The sequence below is a fragment of the Pseudoliparis swirei genome, chromosome 12 (assembly GCF_029220125.1).
Source record: "Pseudoliparis swirei isolate HS2019 ecotype Mariana Trench chromosome 12, NWPU_hadal_v1, whole genome shotgun sequence".
NCBI classification, from domain to species: Eukaryota; Metazoa; Chordata; class Actinopteri; order Perciformes; family Liparidae; genus Pseudoliparis; species Pseudoliparis swirei.
The window spans coordinates 23,092,194-23,119,693 of NC_079399.1; the positions used below are offsets into that span (position 1 = coordinate 23,092,194).

Below are 27,500 nucleotides of genomic sequence, written 5' to 3' on the forward strand. Positions count from 1 at the left end.
CAAATGGCACCAACAATAAACAATAAACAATAAACACGCAGATGGAGGAGGAACACTTTGAATTTTCCAACCGCTGAAAGTTCATGCGGCACGAGATGAGGCCCGGACGGGAGGCGGGGCTTAAGTCCTCGCTCGGAGGACGGGCGACGATGATGACACAGAAAAAAAACAAAAACAAACCCAACCCGCCAAAAGGTTACGCAACAGAAGATGTTCAGATGAAACTCAAAGAAACAGAGAAACATCATGACGGCATGCACGGCTCAGATGGGGGGTGAGGAGGTGAGGGGATGAGGAGGTGAGGGGGTGAGGAGGTGAAGGGATGAGGGGATGAGGAGGTGAAGGGATGAGGGGGTGAAGGGATGAGGGGATGAGGAGGTGAAGGGATGAGGAGGTGAAGGGATGAGGGGATGAGGAGGTGAAGGGATGAGGGGGTGAAGGGATGAGGGGATGAGGAGGTGAAGGGATGAGGGGGTGAAGGATGAGGGGATGAAGGGATGAGGGGTGAAGGGATGAGAGGATGAAGGATGAAGGGATGAGGAGGTGAAGGGATGAGGGGATGAGGGGGTGAAGGGATGAGGGGATGAGGAGGTGAAGGGATGAGGGGATGAGGGGGTGAAGGATGAGGGATGAGGAGGTGAAGGGATGAGGGGTGAAGGGATGAGAGGATGAAGGATGAGGGGATGAGGAGGTGAAGGGATGAGGGGTGAAGGGATGAGGGGATGAAGGATGAGGGGATGAGGGGGTGAGGGGATGAGGAGGTGAAGGGATGAGGGAGTGAAGGGATCAGAGGATGAAGGGATGAGGAGGTGAAGGGATGAGGGGATGAGGGGGTGAAGGGATGAGGGGATGAAGGGATGAGGGGATGAAGGGATGAAGGATGAAGGAAGGTGGATGAGGAGGGGGAGGGATGAGATGGGGATGAGGGTGAAGGATGAGGATGAAGGGATGAGGAGGGTGATGATGAGGAGGATGGAGATGAGGGGAAGGGATGAGGGATGAGGGATGAGGGGTGAGGAGGTGAGGAGGTGAAGGATGAGGGATGAGGAGGTGAAGGGATGAGGGGTGAAGGGATGAGGGATGAGGAGGTGAAGGGATGAGGAGGTGAAGGCATGAGGGATGAGGGGTGAAGGGATGAGGGATGAAGGGATGAGGATGAGGGATGAGGAGGTGAAGGATGAGGGGATGAGGAGGTGAAGGGATGAGGGGATGAAGGGATGAGGGGATGAGGAGGTGAAGGGATGAGGGGGTGAAGGGATGAGGGGATGAGGAGGTGAAGGGATGAGGGGATGAGGGGATGAAGGGATGAGGGGTGAAGGGATGAGAGGATGAAGGATGAGGGGATGAGGAGGTGAAGGATGAGGGTGAAGGGATGAGGGTGAAGGATGAGGGATGAGGAGGTGAAGGGATGAGGGGTGAAGGGATGAGGGGATGAAGGGATGAGGATGAGGGATGAGGGGTGAAGGATGAGGGATGAGGGATGAGGGTGAAGGATGAGGGGATGAAGGGATGAGGATGAGGATGAAGGGATGAGGGGTGAAGGGATGAGGGGTGAAGGATGAGGGATGAGGATGAAGGATGAGGAGGTGAAGGGATGAGGGATGAGGGATGAGGATGGAGGTGAAGGGATGAGGGATGAGGGATGAGGGATGAAGGATGAGGGATGAGGAGGTGAAGGGATGAGGGATGAGGGGTGAAGGATGAGGTGAAGGGATGAGGGATGAGGGTGAAGGGATGAGGGATGAAGGATGAGGGATGAGGAGGGGGTGAAGGGATGAGGGTGAAGGATGAGGGATGAGGAGGTGAAGGGATGAGGGGATGAGGAGGTGAAGGGATGAGGGATGAAGGATGAGGGGATGAGGGGGTGAAGGGATGAGGGGATGAGGGGATGAGGAGGGGTGAAGGATGAGGGGATGAGGAGGTGAAGGGATGAGGGGATGAGGGGGTGAAGGGATGAGGGGATGAAGGGATGAGGGGATGAGGATGAGGATGAAGGGAAGGATGAGGGATGAAGGATGAGGGGTGAAGGGATGAGGGATGAAGGGATGAGGGATGAGGGGTGAAGGGATGAGGGTGAAGGATGAGGGGGGATGAGGGGTGAAGGGATGAGGGGTGAAGGGATGAGGGATGAGGGATGAGGGATGAAGGGATGAGGGGTGAAGGGATGAGGGGTGAAGGGATGAGGGGGTGAAGGGATGAGGGGGTGAAGGGATGAGGGGATGAGGAGGTGAAGGATGAGGGGTGAGGGGTGAAGGGATGAGGATGAAGAGGTGAAGGATGAAGGGATGAGGGGATGAGGAGGTGAGGGGGTGAAGGATGAAGGGATGAGGGGGTGAGGGGATGAGGAGGTGAAGGGATGAGGGGATGAGGGGGTGAAGGGATGAGGAGGTGAGCAGGTAAAGGATGAGGAGGTGAAGGATGAAGGGATGAAGGGATGAGGGGATGAGAAGGTGAAGGGATGAGGGGATGAATTTCTGTGTCAACACGGGGGCTGTACAGTATGAGTGTGTATAGATATATAGATATATACTTTATTAATCCCCAAGGGGAAATTAGTTCTCTGCATTTAACCCATCCTTAGTTATTAAGGAGCAGTGGGCTGCAGTGATGCACCCGGGAAGCAACTGGGGGTTCAGTGCCTTGCTCAAGGACACTTCGACTTGCAACTAATGGGGAGAGCGGGGATCGAACCGACAACCTTGGGGTTGCAGGACGACCCCCTTACCCCACTGAGCTACAGCCGCCCATGTTCTTACTCTGTGATGTTTTCATAGTTTTAAACTGCAGAAATGTCTCCATTCAATGTAATAATCTCAGATTAAGAGAGAGCGACTCACTGGAGAGAAACTCAACGCTGCTCAGAGGAAATGACTTTTTATGAGAAGCCATGAGCCATCATGCTGAGGGAAATGAAGGCTCCAGCAACGCAATAAGACTTCAAGGCAACGAGGGAACGAACATCTACTGAACAACGCTGAGAACTCATTTACCAGGAAAACAAATAAAGAACTTTATCATCTGTTTTCTAGAGATTAATTAAAAGGGCAATGCATTGTTTTAATTAAGATTCATGATTAGCAGGAACAGTGGACTAACATTATGAGGTAACTCTCCTGGTTTACTCCCGACTATTAGGATATATATATATATATAAACAAATATATATATATAAACAAATATATATATATATATATATAAACAAATATAAATATATATATATTTGTTTATATATATGTATTTATATATTTATATGTATATATATATATTTATATGTATATATATTTATATGAATATATATAAACAAATATAAATATATTTATAAATATATATATTTATATATATATATATATATGTGCCGACAGACAGTTTCTGGTTTAAAGGGTCTACTCTAAACCCATTCCCTCATTTAAAACCTGCAGTTATATTTCCAGCTGTGATTTTATTCCCAAACTCTTCTGAGTGAACGTCTCCTCTCTTTGATCTAATCACAAAGTGTGTGTGTGTGTGTGTGTGTGTGAAGGGAGGAGGGAAGAGAGACGATGCGCACATAAATTCGAGGATATCTGTTCTCTATCAGGATGTTTCAGGTAAAGGAAATAGAGGAGGAGAGGAAGAGGAGGAGAGGAGGAGGAGGAGGAGGCTCTGGTGCAGTTAGTCTGCTACACACCACAGTGTCTATGCTGGAAGCATCTTTTGTTCTCGAAAGAATCTCAAAATGTATCGTCTGTCAGGAGACGCGCAGCAGGGGGCGGGGCGATACATTTTGAAGCATCAGGCGGCGGCGACATGGCGCCCGATACTCGTCTCGTACTTTGGCGAGCAAAGTGATGTCGCTCTCCACTGAGAGGACGACATTAGTATCGACGCGTCGTCATGCCGACGGCCGGCGGCCCCGTAGCAGAGTGTAACTGCAGAGGGGCCCCTACACGATGTGTGTGTGGTTACCGAAGGGCCCCTACACGATGTGTGTTTGGTTACCGAAGGGCCCCTACACGATGTGTGTGTGGTTACCGAAGGGCCCCTACACGATGTGTGTTTGGTTACCGAAGGGCCCCTACACGATGTGTGTGTAGTTACCGAAGGGCCCCTACACGATGTGTGTGTAGTTACCGAAGGGCCCCTACACGATGTGTGTTTGGTTACCGAAGGGCCCCTACACGATATGTGTGTGGTTACCGAAGGGCCCCTACACGATGTGTGTGTGGTTACCGAAGGGCCCCTACACGATGTGTGTGTGGTTACCGAAGGGCCCCTACACGATATGTGTGTGGTTACAGAAGGGGCCCTTCACGATGTGTGTGTGGTTACCGAAGGGCCCCTACACGATATGTGTGTGGTTACAGAAGGGCCCCTTCACGATGTGTGTGTGGTTACCGAAGGGCTCCTACACGATGTGTGTGGTTACAGAAGGGCCCCTTCACGATGTGTGTGTGGTTACCGAAGGGCCCCTACACGATATGTGTGTGGTTACAGAAGGGCCCCTTCACGATGTGTGTGTGGTTACCGAAGGGCCCCTACACGATATGTGTGTGGTTACAGAAGGGCCCCTTCACGATGTGTGTGTGGTTACCGAAGGGCCCCTACACGATATGTGTGTGGTTACCGAAGGGCCCCTACACGATATGTGTGTGGTTACCGAAGGGCCCCTACACGATGTGTGTGTGGTTACCGAAGGGCCCCTACACGATGTGTGTGTGGTTACTGAGGGGCCACTAGTTACACTCGGAGCTCCCGTGGGACGTGATGCTGGAGGAGAAGCTCCTCGGTAGCACAGACAGGAAGAGAGAGAGAGAGAGAGAGACCCGGTTCAGAGCGAGCACGGCGCCGCTCGGCGCCACTCGGCCCACCTGCATGTCCCGAGTCGCACTCCTCCAGGTCCTCGTCGTCGCTGGAGCACTCGGCCGACGACACGATGTCATCCGTCGTCTGCAGAGAGACACACACACACACACACACACACACATACACACACATGGAGCTCAGGGAGGCCTTCTATCAAGGATATCTCTCTGCACACACACCTCTCCCCCGGGGGGGGGGGCGATCATATTTCACGCCGTTTATCATTCTTCACTTTTTGCGCTTTCCACCTCCGCAGATAATTGTTTTCCTTCACCCTCCCGTTGTTTATCGGCCTCTCTCCTCCTCCGTCGTCCTGCAATCAATGCCCCCCCCCCGCCCCGCCCCCCGCCCCCCATCACTGTCCCGGCTCCTGATTTGTGCTGAAGGGTGCAGGGGGGGAGGGGCCTCTCTAGCTCCGGAATCAGCGATGGAGTATCTGCACCCTCCAGTTCCCACCATTCGGATTTATCCCCCCCCCCCCCCCTCCTCTCTTCCACTGCGTTGGGTCGACCCATGGAGGGCAAGGGGGGTGGGGGGGGTTGTATTTCAGCCGTGGACTCGCCGGGCGGCGCCGCCGATCAGGATGGATCGGCGGCCCGTGGAGAACGGCCCGTCAGCCGAGTCAGAGCTGATTGAGTTTTCAGGCCGAGCGCTGGGGCCCTAAATATCATCTGACAGGCTCATGAAACGAGGCCCCGTGCTGCACAGGGTGTGTGTGTGAGGCTACACATGGTGTGTGTGTGTGTGTGAGGCTACACATGGTGTGTGTGTGTGTGTGAGGCTACACATGGTGTGTGTGTGTGTGTGTGTGTGAGGCTGCACAGGGTGTGTGTGTGAGGCTACACAGGGTGTGTGTGTGAGTGTGAGTGTGAGTGTGTGAGTGTGTGTGTGTGTGTGTGTGTGTGTGTGTGTGTGTGTGGAGTCAAATGGTGATTTCACAGCTGGGAGAATCCAATTCTCTCAGTAAATCTCTGGAACACGGTGAGACGCATTTTGGCAGAAAAGTGATTTATTTTTCTCGGTGTAATTATATTTCAAACAAACGTCGTCAGATTCTGGGAGGCAGGATTTACAGCTGGTGTGTGTGGGAAGCGTCACGCACAGGCTTCTACTTCCTGTGTGGGAAGCGTCACGCACAGACTTCTACTTCCTGTGTGGGAAGCGTCACGCACAGGCTTCTACTTCCTGTGTGGGAAGCGTCACGCACAGACTTCTACTTCCTGTGTGGGAAGCGTCACGCACAGGCTTCTACTTCCTGTGTGGGAAGCGTCACGCACAGACTTCTACTTCCTGTGTGGGAAGCGTCACGCACAGACTTCTACTTCCTGTGTGGGAAGCGTCACGCACAGACTTCTACTTCCTGTGTGGGAAGCGTCACGCACAGGCTTCTACTTCCTGTGTGGGAAGCGTCACGCACAGACTTCTACTTCCTGTGTGGGAAGCGTCACGCACAGACTTCTACTTCCTGTGTGGAAGCGTCACGCACAGACTTCTACTTCCTGTGTGGGAAGCGTCACGCACAGGCTTCTACTTCCTGTGTGGGAAGCGTCACGCACAGACTTCTACTTCCTGTGTGGGAAGCGTCACGCACAGACTTCTACTTCCTGTGTGGGAAGCGTCACGCACAGACTTCTACTTCCTGTGTGGGAAGCGTCACGCACAGACTTCTACTTCCTGTGTGGGAAGCGTCACGCACAGGCTTCTACTTCCTGTGTGGGAAGCGTCACGCACAGGCTTCTACTTCCTGTGTGGGAAGCGTCACGCACAGGCTTCTACTTCCTGTGTGGGAAGCATCACGCACAGACTTCTACTTCCTGTGTGGGAAGCGTCACGCACAGGCTTCTACTTCCTGTGTGGGAAGGGTTAGGGTTAGCCCCTCCACCCCTCCACTCCTCCTCTCGTATCAAAGTGAGATAGTCATCTCCGCGGCGGAAGCTTCTCCTCTATTGACGCTGGCGTGTTATCATGTCCGATCTGGTGTCTGACAGCCTGACAGGCTGCATTACACGAGGAATCAATGGACTGACACCACTCCTCTAGTGACGATCCCCAAGAGGAGGATAAAGAGAGGAAGAAGAAGAAGACGAAAACAAATTAGAAGGAGAAGCAGAAGAAGAAGTAAAGGCTCTACACACACGCACCGACACACACACACACACAGAAAGAAATACACACACACACACACACACACACACGGCCTGATCTCTCCACATCACAGGACTTAGGGACCTTCCACCAGGCTGGTGGAGATGTGTCACTAATATGAGAGGCTGTGACCACTCGGGTGGAGGTGAAGACGCCGATACCCCCCCCAGCCCCGCCCCCTCCCCAGAGTTATTGCTTTAATACGAGCAGCGGACGGATCGACCCGTCCTCCGGGGTCAGAGTGACGCTCGCCTGATTACTTTCTGAGCACCGCAGAGACGATCATGAGGAGAGGAGGTGGAGGAGACCTCCGTCAGGGGGGACACACACACCACCGACACACAGAAACACACACACACACACACACACACACAGAAACACACACGCACACGCCCTCTCACCTGGATGGTGGGCGGTGAGCGCTGCTTGCGGGTGGTGGTGGTGGAGAGGGTGGTGGTGGTCTCGATGAAGGTGGTGGACATCTCCGGCGGCGCCGAGGTGGTGCGCGCCGCGCCGCGGCCGACGGGCACGTCGCCCACCAGCCGCACGCTGCCGTTCACGCGGACGTTGGCGTGGCCCTCGGCGGCCATGTTGAGCACCTTCAGGCCGTTGTAGTAGAGGCCGGACAGCTGGCCCTGGTACGGGCGGCGCCGGTCGCTGCCGCCGATGGAGATGGTGGCCTGGGTGTTGAAGATGGTCAGCTGGCGGCCTGCAGCGGGGGGGAGGGGCGGCCATGTTGAGACGCTCGCCGCGCAGACACCGTGGTCAAAGACGCTCTGGCATGCAGGAGGAGGAGCTACACTGAGGGGCGGGAACACTCGGCAGGGACTCAACATGGAGGAGTGACGGGTGAGGATGGAGGTGCGGTGAGTCACGGGGATGATGCAACATGCTCTGCTCTCTACACAGGAAGGCTTTCCTCCACACACACACACACACACACACACACACACACACACACACACGCACACACACACACACACACACACACACAGCTGCTGTGTGCAGGTGTAAGACACGTATCACACACAGTGAGCGGAGCCACTTCCACCGGCTCTCTTCATATTCTCAGGACGACACGGTGGACTCTGATTATGAAGACATATGTTTACTGGGCATATTACGATAAAGTTTGAGCAATCGGACACGTCACGGAGAAGAAGCCCGAACATCGTCAACAACACACCGCTCATGCATTAATTATGAAATGAAAACACACCGGAACTTTTGCAATACAGGAATCATAATTAAAAATCTAATTTGGTATAATTTACATGCAGAAAGCACCGCCGGCTTGTTGCACACTTATAAAACACGCCACACCGTGGGCATGGGGGCGGGATGGAGTGTGTGTGGTCTCATGCAGCAGCAGAGATGGGGTCCTGCACACCGGCCTGCTTTAAAGGGACTTTATAACCTTTTATGATGTTTAGGTGCTTTAAATGCAGGTTATAATGATATTATGTGGAGGAGAGAGAGCTCTGCTGGCTGAACCCCCACGGGGCGCTGATGGGATCATCACTCCATCGCCATGTGACTCACTGTGACTCCAATCAGCTCCCATCACCAAACCAGTGAGCGCCTCACGGTGCGATGTGGAGACGCTACGTCAGACACACCACAGCTAACGGTAGAGACTTTGTTCTCATGTCAGAGGAGCTCCTCTTCCTCGTGTTGCAGCGTGGTTAAATAATAATAAAATAATGGCGTCTGCTAGTGTTTCACAAGCGACCAGGAGGACCTGGTTTATGGAAGTGGAACACAAGGCCTTTCACGCGGCCCCTGGCGGCTTGAAAGACAAGTGATCAACTTCATATCCTGTGCTTTTATTTTGAAGGTTACAAATTAAATGGATTTGTGTTATAATATTAGAGAAATGTTATTGTGGACAATATTCTCCTCTCGAATAAACAATAACCAAATGCAAAGAGAGTTATTTAACTATATGTTCGGGGGTAGTTTATACAGAGTGTCGGGTACGCCGGCCCTTTAAGAGGCGGCCATGATGCTGACGTGGCCCACAGTGAACATGGGTTTCACGCCCTGCTTTAGTCCCTTCAGCCGGACAGCGCGGTTCAACACAACCTTTAGAAACATGACGGAGACAACGAGGGGAAGAGAGAGCATGGAGTAAGGAGGGAGGCGTCACGCGGCCGCGCTCAGGAGGCGTTCATTCTCAGGTTGAAAGGGAACAAGCCGATGAAATGACAGGAAAGAAAGAGAGAGAAACATTCTGGAGGTCCGGTGGCGGTTTACCTTTCTCATGAAGGAAATCTTCTACTGGCCGGGTATATTTGAACGGGATTTTCTTATTTGCCATTTGATAGCGCTCAATGTCGCTGCTGCCTTTAAAGTTTGAAAGTTTAACAAACAGCAGCAGACATCACACATGTATACAGCAGTGGTTTAGAACGAGTTTTATCTGTGTTTAGACATATTTATAACAGCTTTATGAGGATTTATTATCAAGTAGCTTTAGTTTAAATGTTTAAAATTCAGATTTATAAAGCACACAACACATCATCCATAGCAGTCAAACTGCAAAACAGCCTGCAAGAAAAGGTCAGAACACAGAAACACATCACAGTGGTTATAACACAAGCATCGTATGACATCATCGTATGACATCATCATATGACATCATCATATGACATCATCGTATGACATCATTGTATGACATCATCGTATGACATTATCATATGACATCATCATATGACATCGTATGACATCTTCGTATGACATCATATGACATCATCGTATGACATCTTCATATGACATCATCATATGACATCATCCTATGACATCATCCTATGACATCATCATATGACATCATCATATGACATCATCATAAGACATCGTCATATGACATCATCGTATGACATCATCATATAACATCATCGTATGACATCAACGTATGACATCAACGTATGACATCATCGTATGACGTCGTCGTATGACATCATCGTATGACATCATCGTATGACGTCGTCGTATAACATCATCATATGATGCCATCATATGACATCATCAGATGACATCGTCAGATGACATCATCGTATGACATCATCATGTGACATCATTGTATGACATCATCATATGACATCATCGTATGACATCATCGTATGACATCATCATATGACATTATCATATGACATCATCATATGACATCTTCGTATGACATCATATGACATCATCGTATGACATCATCATATGACATCATCATATGACATCATTGTATGACATCATCATATGACATCATCATATGACATCATCATATGACATCATCATTTGACATCATCGTAAGACGTCGTCATATGACATCATCGTATGACATCATCATATAACATCATCGTATGACATCAACGTATGACATCATCGTATGACGTCGTCGTATGACATCATCGTATGACATCGTCAGATGACATCATCGTATGACATCATCAGATGACATCGTCAGATGACATCATCGTATGACATCATCATGTGACATCATCGTATGACATCATCAGATGACATCATACAGACGCCAGGGAGACATGCATCAACTGTCTTTCTCTGCAGCAAATTGGGGTTTATTAATGTGCATTTACTCCTCCCACTGGACACCACCTGCTTCTACACCCGAAGGGCTGAGAACATGCTGGCTCCGTATTTGGAAGGAAGGTTTTAAGAGGCAGGAGGGGGGGGGGGCAACGATGGAGGAGGACGCGGTCCTTTGAAGGACTGCAGACCCTCGTGGGAGGGAACACCTTCATGCATACAAATGAGACCATTACTGGGGGGGTCAAGAGGTTCCACTCCAACGTGTCCCAGGTGCGTGGGAACGAACAGGCCATATTGAGTGTCTGCTCCGTCTTATTGTATGACTCCATCTCCCATCGTAGATGTAATAGTGTGTCTGACACGCACAGCGGCGTTCCCTCTGGAGGACGCCACCCGGAGGCGGAGCCTCGAGAGGTTCAGCTCTGAGGCTCTGAGGGACGAGCGGCAGGATGGCGGAGAGACATCGTCTCCACCGCGGTGACGGGGCAAAGCGTCCGTGAGGAACGGCCTCATGGCGGCGCGTCCGGCTGCAGGAATTCTTCCAGCTCATTCATCTATTGACAACATGGTGCACACACACACACACACACACACAATCACACAGACACACACACAATCACACAGACACACATACACACACACACAATCACACACAATCACACAGACACACACACGCACACACACACACGCACCCACACACACTCACAGGATCTAAGGGTGTGTGGCCGTGGCTACGATGTCAGACTCGTCCTTCTCCACCTGACTCTGGTCTGAGGCTGAGGGAGCATGGCGGTCCCAGGTGTGGCGCTCTCTCGTTGTCCGGGTGATTAACGAGGCGCCGGCGCCCCGTGATGAACACGCCACACGCTAATTGTCCAACTAATGAGAAAAATGTCTCCAGTTTGTCAATTTGAAATCCAATTTAGAAAGGTGACTCCAGAACAGATGACCTCGCCATTAAAAGCACTATTGTTCATTTATTTTCTTGTAACTCTCTCCACCAAGGTTGTTGTTGTTATTGTTGTGGACACATATTTCCTCAAATATGTTTTATTAACCTTTCATTAAAAAAAGGTGCAGTTTAGCAGCATCATGAGGTTGATGTTGAGTCTAATCCAGATGATCTATTCCAGGATCAAAGTGTTCCTGGACTTCCCGTGGCAGCCTGGAGGTCGTGGTCCTGTGACCTGAGCCTGTGGACTCTGATGACATCATCTACCTGCGGGTGTTTTGGCTAGTTGGTTTGTTTATGAATATTTAATCTTGATCAGAAATACAAAACGCATATGAGATGATCTCACTGAAAATACACGATTCCTCCTGTACAGCAAACTGGGCTTAGTTCTACTAGACTTTGTATATCTGTATTCTGTAGCGTGCTGTATTTCATTTGACAGTGTTTGATGTATTCTGTATTTCATAAACTGTATTTCATACATATTTCATACTGTATTTCATATACTGTATTTCTTACTGTATTTCTTAATGTATTTCTTACTGTATTTCATGCTGTATTTCATGCTGTATTTCTTACTGTATTTCATGCTGTATTTCTTACTGTATTTCTTACTGTATTTCATGCTGTATTTCTTACTGTATTTCTTTCTGTATTTAATGCTGTATTTCTTAATGTATTTCTTACTGTATTTCATGCTGTATTTCATGCTGTATTTCTAACTGTATTTCATGCTGTATTTCTTACTGTATTTCATGCTGTATTTCTGACTGTATTTCATGCTGTATTTCATGCTGTATTTCTTACTGCATTTCATATACTGTAATTCTTACTGTATTTCATGCTGTATTTCATGCTGTATTTCTTACTGTATTTCTTGCTGTATTTCTTACTGTATTTCATATACTGTATTTCTTACTATATTTCTTACTGTATTTCATGCTGTATTTCTTAATGTATTTCTTACTGTATTTCATGCTGTATTTCTTGCTGTATTTCTTACTGTATTTCATATACTGTATTTCTTACTATATTTCTTACTGTATTTCATGCTGTATTTCTTAATGTATTTCTTACTGTATTTCATGCTGTATTTCTTACTGTATTTCATGCTGTATTTCATGCTGTATTTCTTACTGTATATCATATACTGTATTTCTTACTGTATTTCTTAATGTATTTCTTACTGTATTTCATATACTGTATTTCTTAATGTATTTCTTTCTGTATTTCATGCTGTATTTCTTACTGTATTTCATGCTGTATTTATTAGTGTATTTCATGCTGTATTTCTTACTGTATTTCATGCTGTATTTCCTGCATATTTCAGATGTTGCTGCTGATACTTTTAATCCTGTAATGTTTAATACTTTGTGGCATCTCTGAGTTCATAAATACTTTGTGTCTCACGGCTTCACCGATCGTTTTCCTCGCAGCCAAAACAAAGTGGGAGCGTCTCCCGGTGGGCGGCGCCGGTCTGGCCCCCCCGACGCCTCGCACCGCCGGGCCCCGTCGCCACGGCGACCGGCTGCTGGCATGCTCTCCGTTTGGGGATGATGGGCACATGTGATGCCCTGTGGCCCCGTCAGGAAGCCATCAGCTCCACCCACCTCCAGGCTACACCTTCCAGCTCTCTCTCTCTCTCTCTCTCTCCATCCATATATCCTCCCTTCCTCCCCAGCCCGCCTATCCATCCATCCATCCTCCTCTCCATCATCATCAGCTCGCTGCTACAGACACAATTAAGGTGCCATTAATCTCCTGCTCCTCCTGTGTTTCCACCACGTAAACTCATCCTTCATCCGGCCTGAAAGGATGAGTTAGACTCAGCTGAGCGGCGGAACACACACACACACACACACACACACACACACACACACACACACACACACACACACACACACACACACATGTACATAAATACACACACACACACATATACACAAACACACACACACACACACACACACACATATACATAAATACACACACACACACACATATACACACACACACACATATACATAAATACACACACACACATACACATATATACAAACACACACACACATATATATATAATATATACACACATATATACACAAATACACACTTATACACACATATATATAAATACACACACTACACACACACACACATATATATAAATATACACACACATATACACACACACATATATACACACACACATACATACATATACATAAATACACAAACACACACACATATACATAAATACACACACACACATATATACAAACACACACACATATACACAAACACACACACACACAAACACACACAAATACACACTTATATACACATATACACAAATACACACATATATACACAAATACACAAACACAAATACACACAAACACACACATATACATATGCACACACATATATATATATAAATACACATATACACATATATATATATATACACACATATACATAAATACACACACACAAACACACACATATACATAAATACACACACACACAAACACACACACACATATATACAAACACACACACAAAAACACACAAACACACACATATACACAAACACACACACACATGCACACACAAACACGTACACACAAACACACAGACTCACACACACATGCACACGTATATCCAAACACACACACAAACACACACACACACACACAAATGCACACACAAACACGTACACACAAACACACACACACATGCACACGTATATCCAAACACACACACACAAACACACACATATACACAAACACACACACACACACATATACACAAACACACACACACATATACATAAATACACACACACAAAAACACACACACATATATACAAACACACACACACAAACACACATACACAAACACACACACACACACACACACACATGCACACATATATCCAAACACACACGTACATCCAAACAAACAGACACACTCACACACACATGCACACACACACACACACGTACATCCAAACAAACAGACACACACACACACACACATGCACACACACACACACGTACATCCAAACAGACACACACACACACATTCTTCTGATCCAAAGTGTGAAGCACACCCTCCGACTGGCTTCGGTCTCCTGATTCTAAAGATTCAAAGATTCAAAGATTCAAAGATTCAAAGATAATGTCGCCCAGGATCAAGGAGCACGAGGACTCAGAGCCGTGAGGAAGTATTATGGGATGTCTCGAGGAGAGAGCGATGGAGAGGATAACAAACGGGGATGAAGAGGAATGTGAGGACAAAAAAGAATGGCGATGTGAAAAGGCGTAGATGGAGAAGGGAGGGGGGGGGGGATTAGAGGAACACACACACACACACACACACGCACACGCACACACACACTAAACGCTCACACACACTGAATGCTCACACGCACACACACACTGAACGCTCACACGCACACACACACTGAACGCCCACACGCACACACACACTGAACGCTCACACGCACACACACACTGAACGCTCACACGCACACACACACTGAACGCCCACACGCACACACACACTGAACGCCCACACGCACACACACACTGAACGCCCACACGCACACACACACTGAACGCCCACACGCACACACACACTGAACGCTCACACGCACACACACTGAACGCTCACACGCACACACACACTGAACGCCCACACGCACACACACACTGAACGCCCACACGCACACACACACTGAACGCTCACACGCACACACACACTGAACGCCCACACGCACACACACACTGAACGCCCACACGCACACACACTGAACGCTCACACGCACACACACACTGAACGCTCACACGCACACACACACTGAACGCTCACACGCACACACACACTGAACGCCCACACGCACACACACACTGAACGCCCACACGCACACACACACTGAACGCTCACACGCACACACACTGAACGCTCACACGCACACACACACTGAACGCTCACACGCACACACACACTGAACGCCCACACGCGTGATGCCGTGTGGGACGCGTGTGTTTCTATTGTTGACGAGGACAATGGGACTGGAGCCAGGAGTTATTATTAGTCTGTTAGTTATTCCTCAATAATCAGATGTAGAGTTATTATGTGTGAACGCTGATGGTGATGTCAGAGTAGAAACACCTGACCTGGTTTAGTGAAGCTGGATCAAACTAACCTGGTTTAGTGAAGCTGGATCAAACCAACCTGGTTTAGTGAAGTTGAGTCACTCTAACCTGGTTTAGTGAAGCTGGATCAAACTAACCTGGTTTAGTGAAGCTGAGTCAATCTAACCTGGTTTAGTGAAGCTGGATCAAACTAACCTGGTTTAGTGAAGCTTGATCAAACTAACCTGGTTAAGTGAAGCTTGATCAAACTAACCTGGTTAAGTGAAGCTTGATCAAACTAACCTGGTTCAGTGAAGCTTTATCAAACTAACCTGGTTCAGTGAAGCTTTATCAAACTAACCTGGTTTAGTGAAGCTGGATCAAACTAACCTGGTTAAGGGAATCTGGATCAAACTAACCTGGTTTAGTGAAGCTGGATTAAACTAACCTGGTTTAGTGAAGCTGGATGAAACTAACCTGGTTTAGTGAAGCTTGATCAAACTAACCTGGTTAAGTGAAGCTTGATCAAACTAACCTGGTTTAGTGAAGCTTGATCAAACTAACCTGGTTCAGTGAAACTTGATCAAACTAACCTGGTTAAGTGAAGCTTGATCAAACTAACCTGGTTTAGTGAAGCTTGATCAAACTAACCTCGTTAAGTGAAGCTTGATCAAACTAACCTGGTTAAGTGAAGCTTGATCAAACTAACCTGGTTTAGTGAAGCTGGATGAAACTAACCTGGTTAAGGGAATCTGGATCAAACTAACCTGGTTTAGTGAAGCTGGGATGAAACTAACCTGGTTTAGTGAAGCTGGATGAAACTAACCTGGTTTAGTGAAGCTGAGTCAAACTGACCTGGTTAAGGGAATCTGGATCAAACTAACCTGGTTAAGGGAATCTGGATCAAACTAACCTGGTTTAGTGAAGCTGGGAGGAAACTAACCTGGTTTAGTGAAGCTGGATCAAACTAACCTGGTTTAGTGACGCTGGATTAAACTAACCTGGTTTAGTGAAGCTGGATCAAACTAACCCGGCAGCCCTGTGTCATGTGACCTCTCCGTCTCTCAGTGTTTTTCTTCCATATTGTTTTTTTAGGTCTTTTATTTCAAATTCATTTATATTCCAATTTATTTTCAAATTGGAAACTGCGATGCAATAAAACCGCGTTAAGATTGAAGGTGAACAGCTTTTATAAATGATTTGTAAAAAATGAGTTTTTTTGTAATCTTTATAGTTTAGTGAGTAAGTGACTCAGTGGAATGTTCTTAAAGGTGAGGTCAGACTACGAAGGTAAGACTACAAAACAAGACCCGCACTTTAAATACAGGGCCTCCCCAGGACACGGGGATGTGAGCCAACGTCTAGTGGTGACCAGCAGGTGGCGCTCTCCACTTTCACCGATGAAGTTAACTTAAAACCTAACCTCGTCGCCCAAACCTCGTCGCCCAACCAAGTCGTCCAAACCTTTTGCCCAAGCCGCATCGCCCAAAAGACGCCCTAAATGCGTCGCCCAAACCTTGTCGCCCGGAAGAATGTTGTCTTTGCTCACGGGATCTCGTCGCGTGAATAAACCTCGTCGTTTTCGGTGTGACCGTAGCGTCACGCCGTGCACGACACGCCCCCTCAGCAGCTCAGCTCCGGGTGGCGGCGGCGAGCCGGGCCCCGTAACTGTTTATCGAGCCGCTGCCTTCGCGGCGTCGATGACTCTGCAGCCCAACATGTAATCACTGGCGAGACGCCGCCGCCGTCACGAGGGCGGGAACAAGAAAATCAATCGCGTTGAATTGCCATCAGCGAGCGTCCTGCAAACGACCCGACAGGAGGAGAGAAATTACCCACGCGTTCGATCCCCCTCACCTCACCTCCACGGGCAGAGAGGGGAGGAGAACCTCAAAGGAATCGCTGGGAAGGATCGTGAAGAGAGGCGGAGCCTCTGAAGGGACGCCGGCTCTCATCGACGTATCGACCCGAGGTTGAGAAAACAAGCGCCGCGCTCCGCTGCAGACGCCACTTTGAGATAATTTGAAAATGGCAGGACTGAAATCACTGGCGGTGAAGGATGGGAGACCGTTGAGTTATTGCGCAACACAGGGCTCAGTCCCGTTGGTTGGATTCCTCCAATGAGGAGCGAGCATGCGGCGGAGATGTCTCCGCTGTGCGTGTTCAGCCTCCGTGTGTTATGAAACACGTCGGACTTCATCTGGTCAAGAAGAAGTCACGCCAGGAGAGGGGGAGGGGCCTGAGCGCGGGATGGCTGCAGGCCGCCGGGAGGGACCGGGAAGGACCGGGAGGGTCTGTGAGGGACCGGGAAGGACCGGGAGGGACCGGGAGGGACCGGGAGCGTCTGTGAGGGACCGGGAAGGACCGGGAGGGTCTGTGAGGGACCGGGAAGGACCGGGAGGGACCGGGAGGGACCGGGAGCGTCTGTGAGGGACCGGGAAGGACCGGGAGGGTCTGTGAGGGACCGGGAGGTACCGGGATGGACCCCCATTCTCTTCATCTCTCTCCTCCCTTTTTCTCTCCCCTTCTCACCCCTTATCTTCCTCTCGCCCCCTTTTCTCCACATGGGGCTGTGAGTAATGACCTTATTGTTATTCTGCTGCTCTGCTGACCACCTAGTCACCTTGTCACCGGGCCACCCTTGTTTCTGCCTCTATCCATTCCGTTGCTCGCCCGGCCACCACTCGCCTCTCCGTGAAGCAGCCCGATGCTGCACAGTTAAAGCCTCTCGTAGGACAAAGGAGCCTCGCAGCCTCTCCTGGGAGTCAAGTGTGAGGGCACGAGAGTCGTTTCTCGTGCCCTCACACTTGACTCCCAGGAGAGGCTGCGAGGCTCTTGGAGTAGAGACCCTCTTGTTCCTCTGAGGGAGTTCATCTCAGTGAGCACGTGGTGTCCAGTGGGTTTGTGCAGTGGTAATTTGACTTCCTGACTGTAGCATGACCCCCGCAGACAGAGGGAAGAGAGGGGCGGTACCTGTGGGGAAGTGCTCATTGACCGGCCAGTTGTCCACCTGCAAGGTGGCGTTACCCCCGTTCCTGGTGAAGCGCACCAGGTGGTATTTGCCGTCGTTTATCGCCGTGGTCGTCTCCTTCACGCTGATGTCTACCGTCCCGATGTTGAACGTCACGCACACTTTGCCTTGTTCCTGGAACACAAAGGGAAGGAGAGGGAGTTACTCAGGGGTCACATGGGGACCAATGAACAGGGGTCACATGGGGACCAATGAACAGGGTCACATGGGGACCTATGAACAGGGGTCACATGGGGACCCATGAACAAGGGTCCACATGGGGACCAATGAACAGGGTCACATGGGGACCAATGAACAGGGGTCACATGGGGACCAATGAACAGGGGTCAGATGGGGACCAATGAACAGGGGTCACATGGGGACCAATGAACAGGGGTCACATGGGGACCAATGAACAGGGGTCACATGGGGACCAATGAACAGGGTCCACATGGGGACCAATGAACAGGGTCACATGGGGACCAATGAACAGGGTCACATGGGGACCAATGAACAGGGGTCACATGGGGACCAATGAACAGGGGTCACATGGGGACCAATGAACAGGGTCACATGGGGACCAATGAACAGGGTCACATGGGGACCAATGAACAGGGTCACATGGGGACCAATGAACAGGGGCCACATGGGGACCAATGAACAGGGGTCACATGGGGACCAATGAACAGGGTCACATGGGGACCAATGAACAGGGTCACATGGGGACCAATGAACAGGGTCACATGGGGACCAATGAACAGGGTCACATGGGGACCAATGAACAGGGTCACATGGGGACCAATGAACAGGGTCACATGGGGACCAATGAACAGGGTCACATGGGGACCAATGAACAGGGTCACATGGGGACCAATGAACAGGGTCACATGGGGACCAATGAACAGGGTCACATGGGGACCAATGAACAGGGTCACATGGGGACCAATGAACAGGGTCACATGGGGACCAATGAACAGGGTCACATGGGGACCAATGAACAGGGTCACATGGGGACCAATGAACAGGGTCACATGGGGACCAATGAACAGGGTCACATGGGGACCAATGGACAGGGTCACATGGGGACCAATGCACAGGGTCACATGGGGCACAATGAACAGGGTCACATGGGGACCAATGAACAGGGTCACATGGGGACCAATGAACAGGGTCACATGGGGACCAATGAACAGGGTCACATGGGGACCAATGAACAGGGTCACATGGGGACCAATGAACAGGGTCACATGGGGACCAATGAACAGGGTCACATGGGGACCAATGAACAGGGTCACATGGGGACCAATGAACAGGGTCACATGGGGACCAATGAACAGGGGTCACATGGGGACCAATGAACAGGGTCACATGGGGACCAATGAACAGGGGTCACATGGGGACCAATGAACAGGGGTCATGGGGACCAATGAACAGGGTCCACATGGGGACCAATGAACAGGGGTCACATGGGGACCAATGAACAGGGGTCACATGGGGACCAATGAACAGGGTCCACATGGGGACCAATGAACAGGGTCACATGGGGACCAATGAACAGGGGTCACATGGGGACCAATGAACAGGGGTCACATGGGGACCAATGAACAGGGTCACATGGGGACCAATGAACAGGGTCACATGGGGACCAATGAACAGGGTCACATGGGGACCAATGAACAGGGTCACATGGGGACCAATGAACAGGGGTCACAGGGGGACCAATGAACAGGGGTCACATGGGGACCAATGAACAGGGGTCACAGGGGGACCAATGAACAGGGGTCATGGGGACCAATGAACAGGGTCCACATGGGGACCAATGAACAGGGGTCACATGGGGACCAATGAACAGGGGTCATGGGGACCAATGAACAGGGTCCACATGGGGACCAATGAACAGGGGTCACAGGGGGACCAATGAACAGGGGTCATGGGGACCAATGAACAGGGGTCACATGGGGACCAATGAACAGGGGTCACATGGGGACCAATGAACAGGGGTCACAGGGGCCACATGGGCTTTAAACCAAATGTCCATGACCAAACATTTTGTGAAATCTCGATGTATAACATGAACAAAGTGAGAACATTTAGTATTGAAACTAACTATAAGAATTCCAAAGCATACAGTCGATATAAACCGTGTAAATGAACGTGTGAATTTAACAACTTTTCCAGGACTTTTCCAAAACTTTTGGGATTTGATTTTTTTCCAAGACGTTTCCAGGCCTGGAAATATCCATTTTAAAATTCCAGGTTTTCCATGACCCTACGAACCTGATATTGGTCTGATTCCAGACCCCTTCTCACCCTCTCTCTCGCTCCCTCTTAACACATGGTGTGTAGTAACACATGACACAGTGAAGTGTAACGCGTGTCCTGGCTGTGGGGGAAAGGCCCTGGGCTGGTGCTGACCCCTCAGGAGGCCCCTGGGCTGGTGCTGACCCCCTCAGGAGGCCCCTGGGCTGGTGCTGACCCCCTCAGGAGGCCCCTGGGCTGGTGCTGACCCCTCAGGAGGCCCCTGGGCTGGTGCTGACCCCCTCAGGAGGCCCCGAGGTTGCGGCGCCACGCTTCATGAAGCCACGGTGATGAGATGCAGACCGGCTGCAGCAGGATGCTAACGATGAGTAATGCTGCTGCAGCCGGTCACAGCAGGCAGGAGAGAGGACGCCTGTTTCCTGCTGGGGTCCTCTCAGCTGTAGGAGCTCCATGTGCTCAGCTCATTCCTCCACAGCAGCTCCTGAGAGGCTCACTCCCACGGGCCTGTTGTAGGAGAACCAACCAGTAGAACTAACCAGTAGAACCAACCAGTAGAACCAACCAGTAGAACTAACCAGTAGAACCAACCAGTAGAACCAACCAGTAGAACTAACCAGTAGAACTGAACTCACCAAACTGTGTGTGTGCGTGCGTGCGTGCGTGAGTGTGCGTGTGTGCACACGCTTCAATGCACTCAGATTGGCCAAGGTAAGCACACACAGATGTAATGTGTCGATGTTCAGTGTGTGTGTTGCACCGTGAGCAGCTGACTCATGACTGGACCACACACACACACACACACACACACACACACACACACACACACACACACACACACACACACACACACACACTGTGGAGCTCATCAGACTCACTAAAACCTCCAGACAGACAGACCGTCACCGCGCAACAAACAACAACAAACAAACAACAACAAACTAACAAAAAAAACAACAACTGTCCGCCTCCGCTGCTGAATGCCTGCGGGCGGTGTGCAGAGGGGGGTCTCTCCCTCTCTCCTCTTCTTCTTGTGCACTGCCCCCCCCCCCCCCCCGCGCTGCAGCAATGTTTGATTGACAGATCCAATTACACTTTTCATTGGCCTGTCGCTCGCGAGGCGGGAAGGCACTTCATTGTCTCTGCAGGGGGGGGGGGGGAGGGGGGGAGATGATGGCCACGATTCCAGGCGTAAACAAATGATGCAGAGAATCACTTTGAATCGCACACACAGACACACACACACGTACACACTACAGTGACCTACAGTCGAGACAAGACCTTTCTCCTCTTCCTCCTCCTCTTCCTCTAATTCTTCTACTTCCTCACTAAAACTGATACATGTAATACCAAGCCTCCCATCTTCATCTTGTCCTCCTCCTCCTCCTCCTCCTCCCACGTGACCCGCCACACACAGACATCAGTAATCCGCCTCGCCGCCTCATCCCGGCGGTCGATGCCGCCGACACGTGCCGCTGCACCGGGGGCCGAGCGAGAGGAGAGAGAGTCCCTCACAGCGTGCGGTGGGCGATCCTGCAGAGCGCCATCAGACAACCGCTGTGCGGGGGCCGAGCCCCCCCCCCCCCCCCCCCATGAGAAGGTATTTCATTTCAATCAAACCGTGATTGAAACCCGGTGCGGGCTCCAGAGTCGTGGCAGCGGGATCCACTGGATCTATATTGAGTCTCAGTCGGAGGGAAGGAGATCTGATACCTCGAATGTGGCCGTTTGGGTTACATATCCAGCCTTTCATCTGACATCAGCGCTCACGCTGGCTTCTGTGGTCGGGGGGGCATCAGAAGTGGATCACAGAGGCGGCGGAAGGAGAATCAATAGAGCGCAGCAGCCGGACCGCGGGGCGCGGAGGATTGATGCACCTGGCCTTCACTCTGCCAAAGCCATTTATCGGCAGTAATTGACAGAGATAAGTCATCGTGATTTGTAGCCGTCTCAGAAATGTGCTAAAGGCTATGATGTTAGAGGCGGCTGAGGGTGTGTGTGTGTGTGTGTGTGTGTGTGTGCTGGCCTTTAGTGCACGTCATTTCTTCATGTACAGAATGTAGCGACGTCTCGACAAGCCGGCAGAGAGCAGCATGTGTATCTGGGTTGCGTAACATGAAAGCTCTGATGAAGGATGTCTCTCCCTCCACGATGAAGTAAATAAATCAATCACAGAGAAAACATACTCGTACAACCAGACCACGTTTTGAAAAACCAGATGAATGTTTTTCATTTAGTTTGGTCACTTCTAAGAGCATCTCACCATGCGGGCTGTTGTCATTATTATGTCCATGACATATCAATATTCTATATTTTAATAATTGTCAACACATTTCACGAAAAGACAAAAACTAATGCTGCATCGCTCTGTTGTTGTCCTGAACTATCACAGCTCTTCATCACCAGGACAGAGCATCAATACAGCGTAAATATACATATATATATATATGTATATATATTATTTATGTCAAAATTTAGAGAAGTAATGGCAGAGAATGGAGTCACGCTTCCTCTCTGTGCTTTCTATAGCAGCGTGTGCATGTATTGCATTTAGTGCATCTAATGTATTTAGTGCATTTCGTGCATTTAATGCATTCAATGCATTTAGTGCATTTAATGCATTTAGTGCATTTAGTGCATTTAGTGCATTTAATACAGTTAATAAATGTAGTGCATTTAGTGAATTTGGTGCTTTTAGTGCATTTAATGCATTTAGTGCATTGAATACATTTTGTGCATTTAATGCATTTAGTGTGTTTAATGCATTTAATACATTTTGTGAATTTAGTGCATCAGGATCTTAAAATCATAGGACAGAATCACACTGAATGTCTTTGTGTCGATGAACGTGGACTTTAACGTTTACTTTCCATCCTCCTGAGGCCACACCTCCCGACAGCAACAGATAGTCCCCAAGTATTTTACTAATGTACTTTGAAAAGCAAATATGAAACCATAAATGTGTCAGCTATTTTGAAAAATGTGCAATTGAAATAGACCAATGGGCCATAAAGTAGAGAGATGGACTCCACATGACTGATTCAGGTGGTTTCATGGGATGTGTTGGACCATAAGAACATAAATAGAACACAGTATGTAGGGCGCTCACTGCGTTCAATAGCTCCACGAGTGTCTCCCTCAAACAACAACGGCACTGTGGAATCAGAAGGGAAGACCTCAGCGGGGCTCTTGAAGTCTTTTCTGGGGCGTTACAAATGAGGCACTCACAAAAGTTTAAACTTGTGTTTTTGGTAAACACCAAATATGAAAACATTGTATTTGTGTGGCAGCAGAATCTCAGAGACAGATGTGTCACAACTGACGGCATTCCTGTCTGCAGCTGCTCCCGAAGGGCATAACAAGTTATGAACGGGGCATGAAGTTTTGAAAAAGAAATGCATCTTTAAACGTCCTGAGTAAAGAAGCATTTGAAGCTCAGAGGAAGTGATGCATGCGTATCGCTGCTGACAGACAAGCGCCGCAAAGAGGCGCCAATTCTGTCAAGACCTGGTCTGAATAAAACACGTCCGACACGGTTTGACTCTCTGACTTGAGGAGCAGAGGTCGCCTCTTCATGCACTCCTCAAATAAACACTTCTCTGAGAACGGCGAACCTCCATGAATCATTAATGGGCTCAAACGTTCATCCAGATATTCATAATCGGACGAGGATGCGAGGCTCTGAAATATTGATCGACCCTAACAGGAGCCAGAAGTCTGACACAGGGCGGCGTTTCACACCTGAGAGCCGGAGACGGCGTCATGGAGCGGACAGGAACAAGATGGCCGCCAGTGCTGCTGCAGCTAAATGCTCGGGGAATGCTAGCGCGTCTGTCAGCCACACGTTTGGAACACCAACGCGAGGCAACGGCTTTGACTCGTCCTCAATGTCAAACTCTCTGATCCTCTGCTCATCAAGTATTCACGGCCCTCTCTCTCTCCATGTCCTGTGGGTGTAACTGGCCCTGACACTAATGGCGGACGGCCCGGCGGAGACATTGATCAACGTTACCGCAGAGTCCTCGTCCAGCTCCTCGGATCACCTTCGGGCTCCTGGAACGTGGCCCCGACAGCGAGCCGATGCTCATCACTGGACTCCACTGCATCCTCCACCCGCCCCGCTGTTCCTCAGGGACCCGTCAGTCCAGCAGGAGGAGGGATCTGACGGCTCCAGCACATGGACCGTATTCTTATTTCATGTTTTTATATTGAAAGTCGGCATCAATTAGACATTCACGGATGTCTTTCAGACAATCGACGTTGCATGTGCAGCTTTTTAGATGATGCTCATTTTTGTTATAAGTATAAAACATAAGGATTAACAATCACAAAGAGACAGAATGAAAAAGAAAAAAAAAGAAAAAAAAGTATAACTCGGGAGTCTATTCTGTATTGCAGTGGTTCTCAAATGGGGGTACGTGTGATTTTAAAAATATATATTTAAAATGTGTATCCATTAAAAAATCCTTTACAAATATTCATTTAATAAATATTTAATTAAATATAAATGTAAGTTCATGAACTTATTTGTATATATTCTATTCTAAATCAGACACTGATGGCCGAGCGCTGTGGATTATATATACGTTTCAACCAAAAGCTTGAATACTGATCACTCCAGAATGTGTTGGGAGGGAACATGCACACGCAGCGCTAACATGCACACGGAGCGCTAACATGCACACGGAGCGCTAACATGCACACGGAGCGCTGCTGTGTGGGCCAGAGGCCCCCAGAGGCCCCCGAGAGGCAGGGGCCTCGTTTAGAGAAAAAGAAAGCAGAAAAGAAGTAGTCATGAAGGTATTTGTTCGAGATGGAATAATTTAGCGTGGAAGTCCATTCAGGACGAGGCTCACAGAACTGAAACAACTCGCTGATCACATCAGAATCTGTTGGCAGATATTTAATTTAATGTGCTGGTGAATTCCAGAACTTTGTATTTGGGAAACCAGTGCATAATAAACTAGAACGGGCACTCGGTAGAGCGCATACCTTCGCATATCACAAGATTGGGCATTGAATTATGAACATGTTGGCATTAGTTGCCAATTGGATACAAATTGACCGTGCTACGGTAAAAAGAAGATGTTGACCTTTCCATGACCTTGACCTTTGACCCGATTGATCCCAAAATCTAATCAAATGGTCCCCGGATAATAACCAATCATCCCACCAAATTTCATGCGATTCGGTTTAAAACTTTTTTTGTTATGTGAATAACACGCATACAAATAAATAAATAAATAAATACACGACGATCAAAACATAACCTTCCGCATTTTCAATGCGAAGGTAATGAAGAGAGACCCAATCCATCCACACACACACACAAATACACGCACACTGCTTCTGAAACAAAAGAGACCGAAGTGTTCGCGTGAAAACTAATGAAAGGTATAAAGCACTAATGTCTCACACACACACACACTCATACATACACTCACACACACACACACAGACACACTCACAAAGTGACTTTATCTTTGACCTTTCGGTGTTCAGAGAATACCTCCAGTCACAATCTCACGCATCGCTGCAGTTTCTTGGCAAAGAGCTGAAAAATAAAGACGCAGGCTGCAGTTCCTCAGACGGCCACCGGAGGCAGGCTACAATACAATACAACAGTTAGCAGATATACCCCCTGATACAATGACATAAACATGTTTACAAGCTGCTCTCTTAACGTCATCATTAAGGGCTTTGAGGTGGGCGCCGCCCATTTTGACCCCTCGGAGCCAGCAGCCAATGGGTGAGCCGTGTTGGACACAGTCTGTGTAATGGGAGAGAGTCACAGGTGAGACGCTTTGCATCCACAAACCACTGCAGCCTGGTTGAAGAGCCGCTCTCTGGTTTCATCACGCTCTCCTTCTCATGTGTGGGCGGACATGCAAAGCACAACCACAGCGGGACGGAGAGAGAGAGAGAGAGAGAGAGAGGGGGACGGAGAGAGAGAGCGAGGGAGGGAGAGAGAGACAGAGAGAGGGGCAGAGAAAGAGAGAGAGAGAGAGAGACAGAGAGAGAGGGAGAGAGAGACAGAGAGAGAGAGGGGCAGAGAAAGAGAGAGAGAGAGAGAGACAGAGAGAGAGGGAGAGAGAGAGAGAGGGGGAGAGAGAGAGAGAGAGAGAGAGAGAGAGAGAGAGAGAGAGAGAGAGAGGCAGAGAGAGAGGCAGAGAGAGAGGCAGAGAGAGAGAGAGAGAGAGAGAGAGAGAGAGAGAGAGAGAGAGGCAGAGAGAGAGGCAGAGAGAGAGAGAGAGAGAGAGAGAGAGAGAGAGAGAGAGAGAGGCAGAGAGAGAGAGAGAGAGAGAGGGAGAGAGAGACAGAGTGAGAGAGAGAGGCAGAGAGAGAGAGGCAGAGAGAGATTTTTTTGATTTTTGAAAAACACTTTATTTACATTTTTTCCATCACAACGTTTCTCTACAAATAAAGTGTTTTAAAAATCAGGTTATTTAAAATAAAAGCAAACAAACAAAACATTAAAAACATTAAAAAAGAAAACATGTTTTACCGAATAAAAAGTGGTGCAAACTCCAGCTCCTCCTCTACCACAGAACAAACAATACCTTTAAAACACCAGCGTTGTTTAAAAGCATCCAGGTCTCCAATGTGT

The 27,500-nt window shown here is 49.0% G+C and overlaps 1 protein-coding gene across 1 annotated transcript in view; it reads right to left on the bottom strand.

Moving 5' to 3' along the window:
• The window catches only part of LOC130203077 (neurexin-3b-like), a 181,067-nt gene that overhangs the window by 9,511 nt on the left and 144,056 nt on the right, over window positions 1-27,500 (bottom strand). Inside the window, exons 13-16 of the mRNA XM_056428968.1 lie at window positions 18,601-18,772; window positions 7,389-7,696; window positions 6,837-6,839; window positions 4,862-4,926 (exon numbers count right to left, since the gene is read on the bottom strand). Coding sequence (XP_056284943.1) covers window positions 4,862-4,926; window positions 6,837-6,839; window positions 7,389-7,696; window positions 18,601-18,772 — 548 coding nt within the window. The remainder of the gene's footprint in view (window positions 1-4,861; window positions 4,927-6,836; window positions 6,840-7,388; window positions 7,697-18,600; window positions 18,773-27,500) is intronic.